Source organism: Pelobates fuscus, chromosome 2 (assembly GCF_036172605.1).
Source record: "Pelobates fuscus isolate aPelFus1 chromosome 2, aPelFus1.pri, whole genome shotgun sequence".
Taxonomy (NCBI): Eukaryota; Metazoa; Chordata; class Amphibia; order Anura; family Pelobatidae; genus Pelobates; species Pelobates fuscus.
Genome location: NC_086318.1, coordinates 106,356,331 through 106,370,061, shown reverse-complemented (window position 1 = coordinate 106,370,061; position 13,731 = coordinate 106,356,331). Strand labels below are relative to the sequence as shown.

General features: G+C 39.5%; 1 protein-coding gene across 1 annotated transcript in view; it reads left to right on the top strand.

Annotated features, from left to right (window-relative positions):
• Window positions 1-962: 962 nt before the first annotated feature.
• The window catches only part of IGSF10 (immunoglobulin superfamily member 10), a 38,588-nt gene continuing 25,819 nt past the window's right edge, over window positions 963-13,731 (top strand). Inside the window, exons 1-4 of the mRNA XM_063442524.1 lie at window positions 963-1,363; window positions 4,325-4,559; window positions 12,444-12,573; window positions 13,225-13,615. Of these exons, the coding sequence (XP_063298594.1) occupies window positions 4,363-4,559; window positions 12,444-12,573; window positions 13,225-13,615 (718 nt within the window). The 5' untranslated portion in view covers window positions 963-1,363; window positions 4,325-4,362. The remainder of the gene's footprint in view (window positions 1,364-4,324; window positions 4,560-12,443; window positions 12,574-13,224; window positions 13,616-13,731) is intronic.

The window sequence follows — 13,731 nt, the reverse complement described above, 5'->3', positions numbered from 1 at the left end:
AAGGGGGGAGACAGCTGATCATTTCAGCAGAGAGACCATTGACTTAGTATCCTCCTATTCACAAGCCTTAGTCAGCATCGAACTGATTTACGGCATGATGTAGAGTTGCAGACCACCATGAGGATGCATCAAATTATTCCTATTTCATCTTCACTTGTCTGTAAGTAGATAATCTCATACCTTGGGAAACTGGCTGTGATGTGAATAATTGATAGTCATGCTATTTAAAACAGATGTACCAGAGGCTTACAAAATCTAGTTTTTTTTTCACTGCTGGATGTAAGATTGCAGCCTTATTATTGATTACATATGAAAATTAATAAATGGACAGTTCGGAAAGTAGACCAGTCACTTTTAAAATTTTGACCTGAGGTACTTCTTTATAAGTAAGTTTCACATTGAACTGTTCTGCCAATTAAACCTGATTTAGGCAGTTTGGAAGAGAGAACTAAATGTCCTGACTTATACTTCAAGGCTAAAGGAGAATTGACCTCACAAATATATAGGGATCAATCATTATTACTGTACCTTTCTATGACAGTAAAGGGTTAATATTAAAGTACGTTACCAATAAATATAAGATAGAATTCCTCTGCGTTAAGAATAAAAAATAAATTCAATAAATTCCATTTTTTTTTGTTTTACACATCTCTGACATGACTAATTGTGTGTATACAGTGCTACCAAAATGACATGAAGCCAATAGCATGTGGGTGATATAAAGAGCTATGCTACGCTATAACTGTGCTACTCTGTTCCTCTTCCAAACAGTTGAAGAAAGATGTATAGTGCTTTCACTGCAGCCCCATTCATGTTACTCAGTAGTCGTATTTCGTCTTCAGAAAAGACTGCAGGGGGCAGAGAGGAGACACAGACAGATGATTCAAGAAAGGAATTCCAAAAATATATGAAGAGATAAAAAAGCAACTTCTACGATTACTTAGAACAGATGGGGAGAGACCTATAAGGCGAAAAACTCCTCCAAGCTAAAGAAGAAACGCTGCAAAGACTGAAAATGCATATTGATTACAGCCAAACACTGAGGATACACTGATTTAAGAAGCCAGATGTTATGCGTTAACCAAAGGCTATTATAACTAATTCTGGATAAATTTAACTGCACACGAGTGACTTAAACATTGCACAGTTATAAGGACTTTAAGGGAGTTATAAATTGATGTATTTGGGCACCGTGCAAGTGAAAGATTTCTCCATCCATCTAAACAAACAGTACTCATTGACTGATCAGTCTGGATTGTCTTAACCTTTAGTTCCATGGTTCATATGTAAGGACCGTAAGCTCTGTACTGGAGCACTGGAGCCTGCCATTTAAAAAGGAGAATCTCCTACATTCAAGTACCAGGTACAGTTAATTTCAGTGATCACTAATGCTTTTATTTTATTTATTTATTTAATATGTATCTAAAAGCGTATATACAATTTACAACATCCTGCATCATTCTGTATATTGGAATAATCTACAAAATGCACATTTTGTGACTAAGGATATAGTGATTAGTGCATTACTGCCCTTTGTAGTTTAACTCAGAAGCTGTGCAATCCTATGTGCAACATGTTGATTAAGGAAGTATTGTGAAGGCTACCCACAGTACTACAAGAAGCAGCAGCTAATATTAGTTTATGTATGCATGCTGGGATTTATTCACTAAACAGTGAGCTGCATTTAGAATACATTAGATAGTTTAACAAAAAAAATCCCAAATCAGTCAAGTTTATTATATTTGTTAACTTGACCTGAATTTCACTAAACGGTTTTCAAAGCACAGTATATTATTCAGATCTACCTTTTCTATATAGCATCAGTGTTAGATAATTACTTATGTGTTGTGGTTTTTTTTTTTTTGTTTGTTTTTTTTTTAAATTGGCATGAGTGTTTTTACATTTGTGTAACCATTATATTCAACAGTAATCGATGATCAAACGCTATTTGCGTTCAGATAATTGTGTGAATCGTATTAATTCTCTCGCTTGAATACTTCGTATAAATTACTCACGAGCCTGGTCTGTAATACACTTTAGAAACATTATCAAATATGAGCTAGATGTCAGATATAGATATCAAGGTAACTTGGATTAGCCTATGTATTCTCGGTCTTAAAAATATTTGTTTTCTGTGCTTAGTACAATTAAATGACAATAAACATAACTGTTTCGGACTAATTCCACTTGTTATGGAGTAATATTTGCGGTTGGAAATCATAAAAGGACAGTAACACAATAATGGCCATTTATTACATTAAAAATAATTAATATGAAGAGACATTAGATTTACACGTGGGTTGTATGTGTCTTTCTGTGTGTGTCATTCTGATGATCTATTTTTAGTAAAGGCTTCCTAATCAATTAATAGTGTCATAAAATAAAGTGACAATAAAGCACAATGTTTGCTTCAGGTCACCAACTCACTTTGTCCGTAACATGCAATATTAGGCTGACCCTAAGTGAATCTATCCAGTTTGCCAAAATGGCATTTGTTTAAAGTGTGATTAAGGCCAATACCAAGAGCATCGTTGTGAATAGCAGTCGTATTTGGCAATTGAAACAGAGGACTCATAAATCTTCATTGTTTTCCAATGATGTTCCCTTTAATGAAAGTATCAACATTTAAACCTGTGCTGACATGCATTTCCACCACATACTGTAACATTTGGCTGTACATTAAAATAACATCTCTTGACTGGCCTTACCACACATAACACTGCTAAGCCATGGCTTTCTGCCATCATTCCATTCTGGTCATTCCCAACAGAAGACATCCATACACTCAATCTCTTCATATTTCTATTAAACCACAGAAATAAAATGCTACTGGAATCATGTTCTGCAGAGGAGGAGAAAGGAAAATTCATTATATGATATCAGCATTTTCTGAGAATTTTGACTTGCCAACACAATCCATCTACTCCAAACAGTTCGCTTTCTTTGGAAATGATTATTTGGCAACGAGGGAATTGACGTGTTCTCTGGCATAGAATTACTCACAGACAATTTATGAATGTTGTTAATGGATGAAACATGTTCTAGTTGCTACGAGTGGAATATTTACTTTTTATGTCAGGATTACACTGCCTCCAGCAAAAAATGTTATGTAACCTGATGAACAACGTCACCAAGGCACTTTGGGTAACATGGAGGTTCAAAAGCTTTTGTTAAGCCTGCAAATTATCATCAGCTAATGGTGCGTGGAATTCTCACCAGATTTTCCCAGGTGATGGTATCACAAGTTATGCAAATGTAGGATTACCATCACTGATAGGCCTCATAATGTTATGTTTGCACTAGAATAACTGTGGAAGTAGACTTTAGTTCCATTACTCATTATTGAAATAATGAGGATCCAAGCTCATGGGTTTTGGCTATACTCAATTTGTAAATTCTTGGAACCGGGGCAGCAAAACTCCACTGGCATAAGTCATTAAGCATAAATATAAAACCATAAAGGTAAAGGGAACACAAAGTTCCCACTTACCCAAGTAGAAGACAGGTCACCAGGCATATGAACTCAAAATCCAGTAATGAAACAAAAACTAAATAAAATTGAAATATTGCCACTGCAAACACTCAAAATCCACAAGAGATATTAATTGGCACAAATGAAATGTAACAAAGGTCACACCAAATCCCTTTTGCGTTTCAGACCTACAGGTTCTTCTTTTATGTCATTAAACATCCTGTGGATTTTGTGCCCCTGCAGTAAAATGCTAATAGGGATACTGAAGGAACTGTAACGGTTTCCTCTCATTAAAGTAATTATAGTGTCGGTAGTTCCCTGACACCATCCTTCCACTCAGTGTCAAAACATTTTTTAATGGTTTGATGGTAAACAAGAGTCCCCAGTAGCTAGACCCCTTTGTGTTGCTCACACTAATGAGGAAGTATTAACTTGAGCTGCAATGGACAGCTGTGCTTGGCTGACAGTGTAAGCTGAACTCTCCAAGCCTATCACAACCATCCATTGAGAGATTACAATGTTCCTAAGCTGGGGCTGGAAGTTGAGTGGATAGGACCATCATTCAGTGTTAAATTGCCTGACAATGTCTAACCCCTTAAGGACCAAGCTTCTGGAATAAAAGGGAATCATGACATGTCACACATGTCATGTGTCCTTAAGGGGTTAACGCTTGATGGAGAAACAGCACCAGGGAACTCCAGGCACCATAACCAATTCTGATTACATATATGTATTATATTTTTAACATTTATTATGTTCTTGGAAAATCTAGTGACATAATAACTTGTGTATAAAGATTGTGTCTTTTACAGAGCAGATAGTAACAATAACTTTGTAATTTTTGCCTTGTAGATTCTTCAGGGTGATGGTGCTTTAAAATATCATTAAGGATGAAACCAGCATGGAGATGTCATCTGTATTTTCTTGGACTAGTCATAGGTCTATGGCTTATGGTTCTTCCCAACAGGACTACAGCCTGTCCCAAACTGTGTGCCTGCTATGTACCGGCAGAAGTTCACTGCACTTTTAGATATCTCACCGTGATCCCCAAACCGATCCAAGCACACGTCGTACGCATTAATTTTGGGTATGTTAGATTAAAATAAAAAAAAAATACTTGATGTTTCAATTTAAACTATCTGCATTGACTAATTTTACAATTCATATATCCTTCATGTTTTGATTTACTTAATTCTATATTTCTTTCTTTAATAATTCCAACAACTGGTAGCAGTGGGAATAAATATAGACTGGAAACAAAGAATGTTTGTATACTGGACAGAACAGCCTGCTCTAGGAATAACTTTCCGTACATGTTGGAATATTATAGAGGAGAGTGAGTTTGTGATGTAAAGTACCTCCCACATAGTTAGACCACTGGGTACTCATTTTATACAATGATCTGCAAACTGCATGTGTTAGTATATGATGGTGTACACATGTGATTAGCCTCTATGGGGATCTATGCCATAATGGCCCTAGCAGGTTCGGAAAGGGATTAACATTTTCAGGTTAAGCAGTGACGTTATTTACTGGGACATTCTGCAGAATACAACTGGGCCATTGCTTAAATTACGTGGATTGCAACGGTCTTCCAGGGTATAATTTGTTGGTTGTGTGGATAAACAGCAAACAGTTATAACATATCAGTTACTTCAAACAGCAGCCAGCAGGGTGAAAGGTAAAAGGAAGAGAAACAAAGAGCAAGTAAAAAAAACAAAGAACTTCCTTCCTGTGAGTACCAACAAGTTCATATCATATATAAGAAGTACTCTGAATTGCACAGCGCCATCTACAGCTCAAGTGCTAATTATAATTATTATACATATTATATTTCAAATCTATACATAATGCTGCTCCCACCTATCTATCCTTCCTAATACACAAGTATGTCCCGTCTAGGCCCTTTCGATCTGCTGAAGACTTACGTCTATCTTCTGTCCGTACTCCCACCTCTGATGGTCGCCTTCGAAACTTCTCCAGGGCTGTTCATGTGGAACTCGCTTCCCTCCTCCGTTAGATGCTAACCCAGTCTCCACTCCTTCAAAAAATCATTAAAAACCCACTTCTTCATAAAAGCGTATCAATTAAACTGTTAATAGCTCCCGACTGATTCCTCTCTTGCAACTGTCATTAATCTAATACTATCCTTACCTTTTGTGTCATTTTACCCCACTCTCTCTAGCATGTAAGCTCATTGAGCAGGGCCCTCAACCCCTCCGTTACTGTGTGTCCAACTTGTCTGGATACAACTACATGTCTGTTTGTCCACCTACTGTAAAGCACTGCGGAACTTGATGGCGCTATATAAATAATAACATAATAATAATATGCAGGGGGAAAGTTCAGATGGGGAGACAGAGAGAAGGAGGAGGAGACGAGTTGGAAGCAGGGGGAGGTCGTCGCAAGGAGCTAGTGGCACAGTCAGACAGCATGCATCGGCACCCGGGGTCAGCCAGACAGCACGCCAATCAACGCATTGTTGCCACCACCAGAATGACGTCATTGCAGAGCTCAGCAGTGTGGCATTTTTTTGTGTGTCTGCCTCTGACAACAGCGATGCCATTTGCAACCTGTGCCAAAAGAAACTGAGTCGTGGGAAGTCCAACACCTACCTAGGTACAACTGCTTTGCGAAGGCACATGATCGCACATCACAAACGCCTATGGGATCAACACATGAGTACAAGCAGCACACAAACTCAAAGCCGCCATCCTCCTCCTGGTCCAGCATCTTCAGCCACGTTAACCACTGCTGTCCTCCTTGCCCCCTCTCAACCATCTGCTCCTTCGTCTCTCGCCTTGAGCAGTTCCTGCTCATCTGCCCACAGTCAGGTGTCTGTCAAGGACATGTTTGAGCGTAAGAAGCCAATGTCACAAACTCACCCCCTTGCCCGGCGTCTGACAGCTGGCTTGACTGAACTCTTAGCCCGCCAGCTTTTACCATACAAGCTGGTGGAGTCTGAGGTGTTCAAAAAATTTGTAGTTATTGGGACACCGCAGTGGAAGGTACCCGGTCGAAATTTCTTTGTACAAAAGGCAATCCCCAACCTGTACTCGATTGTGCAAAAGGAAGTAATGGCATGTCTGGCACACAATGTTGGGGCAAGGGTCCATCTGACCACTGATACCTGGTCTGCAAATCATGGTCAGGGCAGGTATATCACCTACACTGCGCATTGGGTAAACCTGCTGATGGCTGCCAAGCATGGAATGCGTGGCTCTGCAGAGGAGTTGGTGACACCGCCACGACTTGCAGGCAGGCCTGCTGCCACCTCCTCTACTCCTCCTACTCCATCCTCTTCCATAACCTCCTTGGCTGAGTCCTCTTCTGCTGCTGCGTCTTGCTCCACATCAACGGCACCCCCCCCCCCCCCCCCCAGCTCCCCAGGTACGTTTCCACATCCCGGATATGGCAGTGTCACGTCGTCTTGGGGTTGACTTGCCTGAAAGCAGAGAGTCACACCAGACCAGCACTCCTGTCCGCCCTGAACGCACAGGTGGATCAGTGGCTGACTCCGCACCAACTGGAGATCGGCAAAGTGGTTTGTGACAAAGGAAGAAATTTGTTGGCGGCATTGCATTTGGGCAAGTTGACACATGTGCCGTGCATGGCACATGTGTGTAATCTGATTGTACAACGCTTTGTGCATAAGTACCCAGGCTTACAGGACGTCCTTAAGCAGGCCAGGAAGGTGTGTGGCCATTTCAGGCGTTCCTACACGGCCATGGCGCACTTTTCCGATATCCAGCGGCGAAACAACATGCCAGTGAGGCGCTTGATTTGCAACAGCCCGACACATTGGAATTCAACACACTTAATGTTCGAACCGCCTGCTCCAACAAGAAAAAGACGTTAACGAGTATTTTTTTGCCACGTTACTGGACGCTCATGCGCAATGCCTGTAGGCTCATTTTGAGGAGGTGACAAACCTAGTCAGTCGCACCGAAGGCACCATCAGCGACATCAAACCATTTGTTTTCTTCCTGGAGCGTGCCCTGCGAAGAGTGCTGGATCAGGCCGTAGATGAGTGTGAAGAGGAAGAGTTGTGGTCACCATCACCACCAGAAACAGCCTTATCAGCATCGCTTGCTGAACCTGCGGCAACGCTGGAAGAGGATTGTGAGGAAGAGGAGTCAGAGGAGGAATGTGGCTTTGAGGAGGAGGAGGAAGACCAACCACAACAGGCATCCCAGGGTGCTCGTTGTCACCTATCTGGTACCCGTGGTGTTGTACGTGGCTGGGGAGAAGAACATACCTTCAGAGACATCACTGAGGACGAGGAACAGGACATAAGTAGCTCGGCATCCAACCTTGTGCAAATGGGGTCTTTCATGCTGTCGTGCCTGTTGAGGGACCCTCGTATAAAAAGGCTGAAGGAGAACGACCTGTACTGGGTGTCCACGCTACTAGACTCCCGGTATAAGCAGAAAGTGCCTGAAATGTTACCTAATTACGGCAAGTCGGAAAGGATGCAGCAGTTCCAAAATCAATTAAAAAGTATGCTTTACACAGCGTATAAGGGTGATGTCACAGCACAACGGGAATCTAACAGGGGAAGAGATGAAAGTAATCCTCCTCCTCCCAAGACCACGACGGCAAGGACAGGACGCTTTACAGACGTATTGTTGATGGAGGACATGTGGAGCTTTTTAATTCCTACGCATCGCCACAGCCCTTTTGGGTCCACCCTCAGAGAACGACTCGACCGACAGGTAGCAGACTACCTCGCCTTAACTGCAGATATCGACACTCTGAGGAGTGACTGGGTGTGCAGGCTTGACCTGTGGCCTAAGCTATCCCAATTTGCGATAGAACTTCTGGCCTGCCCCGCTTCAAGTGTACTGTCAGAAAGGACCTTCAGTGCAGCAGGAGGTATTGTCGCTGAGAAGAGAAGTCGCCTAGGTCAAAAAAGTCTAGATTACCTCACCTTTATTAAGATGAATGAGGGATGGATCCCGAAGGGACTGACAGTGGGCGATACATTCGACTAAAAAAGGCCTGATGAGGGGGACTACTTAACACACCACTCCTATCTGGTGGCACATTAGATTGCACGCGCAGTGCCCCAAATTTGAAGTAGGAGGACCGACCAAGCATCTTTTTCCATCTCCCGCTTTCTAAAATCGATGCCTTATATACACGTCCCCTGATAGGGGACGTAACAGGGATTAAACTGATAAGAATAGTACTTCTTAACACACCACTCCTTTCTGGTGGCACATTAGATTGCACGCGCAGTGCCCCAAATTTGAAGTAGGAGGACCGACCAAGCATCTTTTTCCATCTCCCGCTTCCTAAAATCGATGCCCTATATACACGTCCCCTGATAGGGGACGTAACAGGGATTAAACTGATAGGAATAGTACTACTTAACACACCTTATAATAACGCAGAGAGAGGAGTCTGAAGAAGAGGAGTCAGAGGAGGAAGGTGGCTTTGAGGAGGTGGAAGACCAAACACAGCAGGCGTCCCAGGGGGCTTGTTGTCACCTTTCGGGGATCCTTGGTGTTGTACGTGGCTGGGTGGAGGAAGAGACCTTCAATGACATCAGTGAGGACAAGGAACGGGACATGGCTAGCTTGGTATCCAACCTTGTGCAAATGGGGAGTTTGCGGTTGTGCAAATGGACTGTTTGCGGTTGTTTGCGGTGCGTTAAACGGGGAGTTTGGTCTGTCACTGTGAAGCGGGCGTAACACTTACACTACCTGATCGATACAACATCATACCTGATGTTTTAAAGCAGGTTATTCCAAACAATTTAGGAATGTTAGGTGATTTATGCCCTTTATGGATTAAAACCAGACTCTGCATCAACTATGTAATTTTCCATGGGAGTTTTACCATGGATCCCCCTCCGGCATGCCACAGTCCAGGTGTTAGTCCCCTTAAAACAACTTTTCAATCACTATTGTGGCCAGAAAGAGTCCCTGTGGGTTTTAAAATTTGCCTGCCCATTGAAGTCTATGGCGGTTCGCGCGGTTCGCCTGTTCGCGAACATTTGCGGAAGTTCGCGTTCGCCGCTCGCGAACCGAAAATTTTATGTTCGTGACATCACTAGTGCTGAACTAGATGTACAGAACTTTATAAAAGTTACATACTCAGGATAAGGGAACTTATGAATGGAAAGAGATCAGGTGAAGGCCAGTCATGTATTCACTCAAAATGGCTTTCATTATCTTAGATGCCTATGAATCATGTATTTTTCCTGCATGTTCTGCATTTTTCCACAAGAGAAAAAATATATTTATGTCAAAACAGTAAATTATGTTTTCCAGGTGCTTGAGCTGAGCCCAGTTGTGGAGGGTCAGCTCATTGGCTGAGTGCATCATCTGATCATTTTCAGCCAATGAGTTAAGTCTTGCACTGCCAAGCTTAGCTCAGGCAGATAGCTACCAGCTCTCAGACCAAAAGGGAAGGGGCATGGAGCAGCTAGAAAATGATTTGACTACTTAAATTTAGGTGAGGTGGCAGCGCATCCCTGACACCATAACCACTGCAGTGCTGTTGTGATTATGGTGCTTGGAATGTTTCTTAAAGGTCAGGTCAGTCCATGTGAATTTTAACCATGCCCTATAATAACTGGGAAATAAAATATGAATAACATTACACAAAAGCACATGGAGTAGAGCTAAGTTGTATGGATAGGCTTATTTACTTTACTTTATTTCTATTTTTTATGATTTGGACAGATTTAAACGTACATGACAAGGTACATACAAACACTAAAAAGTACATACATACACATTATACATAATAAAGTCAAATTTAACTTTAGCTTTAACACAATTTATTAACTTCTTGTGTAACTCTACAGTATCCTTTAGTCTTTTTAAAAAGAACGTAGTTTCAAAATGAAAGCCCTGTCAATATATAATTTACTTTTATGGAGTCAGAATTTTGTGAATGGCAATGTATGCATAGTAGTTATAGTTTCAACATTGTTATGTCTCATGGGGAAAATAGGATTCATAATCACATTTATTCTTATTAATAAAAATAACTTTCTCCACAATGGGGCATTTTACTAAACCCGTCTTATTCTGCTCCCTTAGACTTATAATAATACATCATACTTATAGAACACATTTTAGAATGTACCAGGTTCCTTATCAGGAACTAGATATTTTCTAAATTTTAAGTGTTATTATTTTTAAAACAGTAAATTTAGCACTTTGTGTTTTCCATTTCTGGCACCTTGCTTGACTAGTGTCAGTGAACCATGGTAAGCAAACACACACTCAGTTTATTTATTTTACAAGTCACTGAGAGAAAATGACTAAGAATATTGCTGTTACTGAAAGGACCCCCTGTCCAAACACACATTAAATATATTAATATCAATAGGCCCCAGGTGAATGAACATTAAAAACGTGATTAAATACGCAAACAATGAATCATTCTACTAAACAAGAAAGAAACCTGAAAATAATTAACGGCTTCCATATGTAACAGGATGCAGAGCTTAATATATTTCTCGCCCTTTTTTTTTATTCTATTAAATGTGCATTTAAAATTAGAATAGTTGAGCATATACACTTGAATATACACTAGAAAAAATGTGTTTTTAAATATTTTTTATTATTTAGTGAAAGCCTTTTTTTTTTTTTACAATATTAAACATAAACATCAACATAAAATATAATAATCAAATTATTAATAAGCATAACATAAAATATAACCGCAAAATAAAATGGTCAGTTTTTACCATTATCTGTAAATAAGTATGTAATTGTTACCATTATCTGCATCTTTTTTTTAAAGCAAAAAAAGATGGTCTCTTTTTGAAACCAAAAGGAGAAGCACTGTAGCTCTGTATGTGTACGTTGCACTAGTACAAAGACGCAGAATATGATTCCCCGTGAAATGCACTACAGAGCTTCAAGGTTTCTATTAACTTAGAGCCCTAAAACACTTTAGCTTGTTACATACTCCTGGGAGCAGGAGTAGGTGACCATCAGAACTCAAAATGTTGTGGACTGCACCCTCCCTGATTCTGTGCCAGGATTATAGCTGTGGGAGATATAGTACACAACAACTGGAGTGCCAAAGGTTGCCTACCCCTGTTGTAGAGGAATATAAATGTTACAGAAACAGAATAAGTGGTTGCAGGAGGCTTCTCCTGCTCTCCCCATCAGTCAGCTGCATTTGACAGAGAGGACTGTCATGACAATTGATTGACAGGTGATGGAAAGAGCAAACTCTTAAGTAGATCTTTCTTTTTGGACTTTCTTTTTAGTTAAAGTTGTGTGTATCATGATAGGTATTAATTTCAAAACATAAAATAATTTGGGTATCAGTGGAATGATAATGATTAATACAGTGTGTATTAATTTATTAACAATGTGTAATTATCACAAGTGTATTAATTAGGGAGATGATGACGGCATTATGAAAATATAAGTTTTATAACATAGTCAACATATGCATCAATTAATTTGTATAATAAAAAGCAAATGCAATAAATAGCAAACTGCGCCAACATTGTTAGCATGCACGGGAATGGTCTTCTTTATTGAACTAATTTATATAGAAAAAGAAAAACAAATGTTTCCCGTCACACACCTCTGCTTACAAAATGAGCGTAAAAATGTGTATAGAGGATTGCTGAGAAACATTATGAAAAGATAGTCACATATGAGTATTTTATGAAGATTTATATCAGAGATCTAGAATTCTCTTGGATATTCAATTGTAATATAACATAACGTTCCAGTTATTCTGGTAAAAGCATTCCAGGATATCGCAAGTCATGCATAGGAAGAGTTCATGTACTCGTTCAAAAATATCTAACCATAGTAGTTTACAGAAGTCCCCATACCAGCAAGGAACAAATTAAATACCATAAAAGCAGTGTTTTCTGAACATACATAGGTAAACCCCCTTCTCTCACTTATGTTCTTTCCTTTAAGTAAAACGGAGCATATGTGCATGTTTACTCTCTTCTATTGATTTGTCTTCTTGTGCACAGTTACAACAGTGTGAGTAGGCTGGAAGAAAGGGACTTCTCTGGTCTGGAGAAGCTGGAATTGCTGATGCTGCATAGTAATGAGATCCAAACAATTCATGAAAGCACCTTTAACGATTTATCCTCTTTACAGGTAAGAGTGATTTAAACAGATAAATAACTTGCTTCCAGCAAGGAATCCTTAATACTATAATTGCCAGATAAAGTAGTAGGCAGTCAGGCATGAGATAGTTAAGCTTTAAATAGGATTACATTTCAGTTGAATATGTAGTGACAAAAAAAAAACTTTGTTAATGTAATTAATACAATAAAATTCGAAACCATGGGCAAAACAAATATGAACAGGAAAATGGTTTCATAAAACTATTTATATGACAAGTATCTAAATTTGCATAATGGGTAGGGGTGGTCACGAACCAGCATCACATGACGTCTAAGAGGTCAGTTCTGACATAAGCATTGGGTTAAGGAATTGTCTGTTCTGTTAGTTAACTAAGAATTGTAAAGGCTTATTTTGTCAATATATGGAGGTTTATACCGTAAAGATGATGATCAGAACCCCAATTACAATTTGTAAATTATTTGTGTAGAATGTTAAACTGAGATTTAGAAAGCACTTGCTTTAGACTGATAAATATTGCTAGGAATGTCTTATAAATTCTTAGTAACAGGGTCATACAGTCTTCATAAGTTCTTTAGTCATCAAGGATGAAGTATAAATATTTGAATATAATAATTGTATGTTGTGTTACTACATGGTGTCCTGGTTTTCTGTTCCACCCAGATATTAAAGATGAGCTACAATAAAGTAAAATCCCTCCATAAGAACACTTTTCATGGTCTTAAAAATCTGGTGAGATTACACATGGATCATAACAAATTGGAATTCTTAGACCCCGGATCATTCTATGGACTCACATCTCTTAAACTGGTCCACCTGGAAGGAAACCTGCTGAGACAACTTCATACAGACACTTTTGTTACTTTGAGGTACATACAGATCTTTAAAACATCATCCATAAAACATGTTTATCTATCCAGCAACCAGTTATCTTCACTACCTAAAGACATGTTCTTGTACATGAATGAATTGGAAGGACTCTATATTAATGAAAACCCATGGACGTGTGACTGTAACCTACAATGGCTCACAGATGGATCACATAATTTTAAAGGTAATACTTTCTTTATTAGTTGTATTTACTATAGAGCTGGACATTTGAGAAAAAGCTATTCCTCCCAGATATAGATTTTCAGCTGATTTAAATGTAGAGAACTCGCGTTAGCATGA